Source organism: Gadus morhua, chromosome 5 (assembly GCF_902167405.1).
Source record: "Gadus morhua chromosome 5, gadMor3.0, whole genome shotgun sequence".
Taxonomy (NCBI): domain Eukaryota; kingdom Metazoa; phylum Chordata; class Actinopteri; order Gadiformes; family Gadidae; genus Gadus; species Gadus morhua.
This window is the reverse complement of record NC_044052.1, coordinates 22,220,643-22,225,025: the sequence shown is the minus strand read 5'-3', so window position 1 is coordinate 22,225,025 and position 4,383 is coordinate 22,220,643. Positions and strand designations below refer to the sequence as shown.

Sequence of the window (4,383 nt, the reverse complement as noted above, 5' to 3'; positions counted from 1 at the left end):
ACGAAGGAGGAGGAGGAGGAGGAGGAGGAGGAGACGAAGGAGGAGCAGGAGGAGGAGCGAAGGGGTCCAGGGTTCAGGTCTCGGAGGTGCGGCCGCTGAACCAGCCCAGCGAGGCCTGGGCCAGGAAGAAACCCCCGGGGGGGGCGGAGTCTAAGAGGAGTGTGGGGGGCGTGGCCAGGGGTGTGGCCTCATACCTAAGCTCCTCCTCTGGCCTCCGAAAGGCCAAATCGGTGCAGAGTCTGATGCCCGACGCAGGTAATACACGCACACACACACACACACACACAGACACATACACACACACACACACAAACAGACGCACACACACACACACACACACACACACACACACACACACACACACACACACACACACACACACACGCACGCACATACACACACATACACATACACACACACACAAACAGACGCACACACACACACACACACACACACACACACACACACACACACACACATAGATACACACACACACTTTCCTTACCTCTCTCTCTCTCTCCAGCAGAGAAGCCCATCTCTCGCCCCTCCAGGGAGGTGGCCCCCCTCCCCCAGCGCCCCACGACCCTCCCCTCCTCCCCCCGACGCCCCGCCCCCTCTACCCTGCCCACCTCCCCCCGGCCACGCCCGTACCCGCTGGCGGTCTGCCCTGTCGCCATCAACAACCACAGCAGCAGCTCTAAACTCAGCCCTGTCAGCGCTAGCATCCCTGCAGGCGTCGTTGCTAGCAGCCTCGCCGCTAGCAACGTCACCGCTAGCAACATGGCTAGCAGCCCCGTGGCTAGCAGCGCGGCTAGCAGCGTGGCTAGCAGCGTGGCCAGTAGCGATGCGTACGGCGCCGCCGTTAGCTTCCCTGCTAGTGACGCGGCGGCTAGCGGCCTGCGGCGCGCGTCCCGCTCCTACATGAGCCCGACCACCAGCTCCATGGCCAAGATGTCCCGCTCAGCCTCGCTGGGGGACGGCCTGGACACCCTCGCCGAGGACCGCCCGCCGGGGGGCGGGGCCTGTGCTTTGGCCGCGCCCCCCAGCGCCAGCGTGGTCCCCACCCTCATCTCCGGCCCTTCCATCGCCGCCGCCTTCTCCTTTGGTAACCACGGCAACCTGCAGGCGAAGCTCAGCGTGGAGTTTGGCCACGCCCTCCCCGACAAGCCCAGCCTGGCGGCGTTCTCGCCGGCCGCCAGGACGGCCCCTGGCTCCTCCTCTTCCTCACCAGCGCCCCTGCGGACCCCCCAGGGCCCCCAGGCCCCAGTGCAGAGCTCCACCTCAGAGGCCTGGAACGAAGGGGTGGTCCCCACCGTGGAGCTGCACCACCAGACCTCCCAGGCCCCAGTTCAGAGCTCCACCTCAGAGACCTGGAACGCAGGGGTGGTCCCCACCGTGGAGCTGCACCACCAGACCTCCCAGGCCCCAGTGCAGAGCTCCACCTCAGAGCCCTGGAGTGTGGAAGTGGTCCCCACCGCGGAGCTGCACCAACAGACCTCCCGGGCCTCAGTGCAGAGCTCCACCTCAGAGCCCTCGAGTGTGGAAGTGGTCCCCACCGCGGAGCTGCACCACCAGACCCAAGCACAGAGCTCTACCTCAGAATCCTGGCCAGAAGGAGGGGTCTCCACAACGGAGCTGCACCACAAGGACCCAGCGCAGGGCTCCACTCCAGATCCCTGGAGGGAGAGAGTGGTCCCCACCGCGGAGCTGCACGTCCAGGCCCTAGACACCAGCCAGGACGAGAAAAGAGGCGATGACGAGTCTTCAGGTGAACCTCCACACACTATCACCTGTCTTACCTCACCATCTGTCTCTCCCACACCTTGTGACCCGTCTTACTTCACCACCTGTCTCTCCCTCACCTTGTGACCTGTCTGTGGTGCCCCTGTCTCACCTGTCTGAGGTGGCTGCCTGTCTCCCTGACCTGTCTCTCTTACCTGTCTCCCTGGCCTGTCTCTCTGACCTGTCTCCCGACCTGTCTCTCTGACCTGTCTCTCGGACCTGTCTCTCTGACCTGTCTCTCTGACCTGTCTCCCTGACCCGTCTCCCTGACTCGTCTCTCTGACCCGTCTCTCTGACCTGTCTCCCTGACCTGTCTCTCTGACCTGTCTCCCTGACCTGTCTCTCTGACCTGTCTCTCTCTGACCCGTCTCCCTGACCTGTCTCCCTGAACTCTCTCCCTGACCTGTCTCTCTGACCTGTCTCTCTGACCTGTCTCCCGACCTGTCTCCCTGACCTCTCTCTGACCTTTCTCCCTGACCTGTCTCTCTGACCTTTCTCCCTGACCTGTCTCCCTGACCTGTCTCTCTGACCTGTCTCCCTGACCTGTCTCTCTGACCTGTCTCCCTGACCTGTCTCCCTGACCTGTCTCTCTGACCTGTCTCCCTGACCTGTCTCCCTGACCTGTCTCCCTGACCTGTCTCTCTGACCTGTCTCTCTGCCCTCAGTGAGTCTGGAGGTCTGCAGAGCAGCGGCTGCTGAGCTCCAGAGGACCTTCAGGAGGGCAGCGCACCTCCACAGCCTGGTACACACACACACACACACACACACACACACACACACACACACACACACACCTCCACAGCCTGGTACACACACACACACACACACACACACACACACACACACCTCCACAGCCTGTTACACACACACACACACACACACACACAGCCTGGTACACACACACATCCACACACACACACACAGGTTACATGTATGTGTGCATGAATGTTTTACCTCCAGGTGAGCAGTAGCTCCGCCCCCGCCTCAGCCCCTGATAAAGATGAGATGAACAAGGTCCTATCAGAGGCCTTTGGCAGCCTGAGGGCGGAGCTAAACACCCCAACCCTGGGAAGGCTGGACCCACAATGCATGCTGGGAGGAGAGGAGCGGGCCCTGGACCTGCTGGAGCGCTACTCCCAGCTCCTCCTGCAGGCTGTGGAGAAGAAGCTGGAGCCCCACTAGACCCCCCCCCACGAGACCCCCATCACCTCCTGGACCACTGGACCCCCCCCCCCCCCCACGAGACCCCCATCACCTCCTGGACCACTGGACCCCCCCCCCCCCCCATCACCTCCTGGACCACTGGACCCCCCCCACGACACCCCCATCACCTCCTGGACCACTGGACCCCCCCCCACGAGACCCCCATCAACTCCTGGACCACTGGACCCCCCCCCCCCCCCCCACGAGACCCCCATCACCTCCTGGACCACTGAACCCCCCCCCCCCCCCACGAGACCCCCATCACCTCCTGGACCCCCCCCCACGAGACCCCCATCACCTCCTGGACCACTGGACCCCCCCCCCCCCACGAGACCCCAATCACCTCCTGGACCACTGGACCCCCCTCACCTTCTGGTCCTGGTCCTGGACCACTAAACCCCCTCCCCTTCTGGTCCTGGTCCTGGACCACTAGACCCCCCTCCCCTTCTGGTCCTGGTCCTGGACCACTGGACCCACTCCCCTTCCGGTCCTGGACCACTGACCCCCCTCCCCTTCCGGTCCTGGACCACCTGGCCTCCACCCCTGTACTGAGGCCCGTGCTGACGTTCCTCCTGGTGTCTCCGGTTCCTCTGGGTTACTGTGCGGATCTTCAAAGAACGCTATGCTCTCCGTGGACCGAGGGACCGAGGGGCGCGTCCTTTAGAACAGTGTTCAGTCTAGACCATCTGGGTGAGAGGACTACAGTGTGTGTGTGTGTGCGTGCGTGCGCGCGTGCATGTATGTACCACACGCACGCACGCGCGTGTGGTACATACATGTAGTTTATGGGAGCCGAAGTGAAGCAGCCTCCCCTCCGTTGCTACGACAACCAGACCGACAGTCGCTTTGTCGTCGGACCTTCCTTAGTCAGTCGCTATGGCGACGGCGTGAACACGCGCTCCGTGTGTATTCCCGCCGGCACAGCCCAGTCCTTTGTGTGCAACGCACTGCACACAGAGCACTGCTACTAGACTAGAGTACTAATACTGATACTATGCTAAAGTACTAATACTGCTACTACACTAGAGACCCGAGTAAAGTCCACTCCACTACGTTTCAGGACCTAGTTCATTATTTATTAACAGTTTGTTATTTTTCAGCACAGTAACTTTCGTGCTGTAACGTAATGTTACCATTGTTTGCACTCAAACCGTGTTTTACTAATAATAATGATTATATTATGATAATATATTGACAATTATAATGAAACGTATGATGTGGAAGACTGGTTGGACAGACCAAATCTGATTGGTCCAGACACCCTTCCTATCACCACAGACAGGAAACAGTTACAATAGACCATGTATGGGACTGCCCATATATGGTAGTGACGCTGCGCTAGCTGCAGTTGAAGCTTGTCTGTTAGCTTGTTGCTATCATGTTAGCTTGCTGCTATCA

General features: G+C 60.6%; 1 protein-coding gene across 4 annotated transcripts in view; it reads left to right on the top strand.

Annotated features, from left to right (window-relative positions):
• mapkbp1 (mitogen-activated protein kinase binding protein 1) overlaps positions 1-3,008 on the top strand; it is a 22,388-nt gene extending 19,380 nt beyond the window's left edge. For 3 of the 4 annotated variants that reach the window (XM_030357299.1, XM_030357297.1, XM_030357296.1), the window contains 4 exons: positions 1-255; positions 524-1,768; positions 2,448-2,524; positions 2,743-3,008. The exon at positions 1-255 is cut by the window's left edge and continues 77 nt beyond it. In XM_030357299.1, the coding sequence (XP_030213159.1) occupies positions 1-255; positions 524-1,768; positions 2,448-2,524; positions 2,743-2,964 (1,799 nt within the window). In that variant the 3' untranslated portion in view covers positions 2,965-3,008. The remainder of the gene's footprint in view (positions 256-523; positions 1,769-2,447; positions 2,525-2,742) is intronic. The other variant, XM_030357298.1, reaches the window with a different exon arrangement.
• Positions 3,009-4,383: the final 1,375 nt, after the last annotated feature.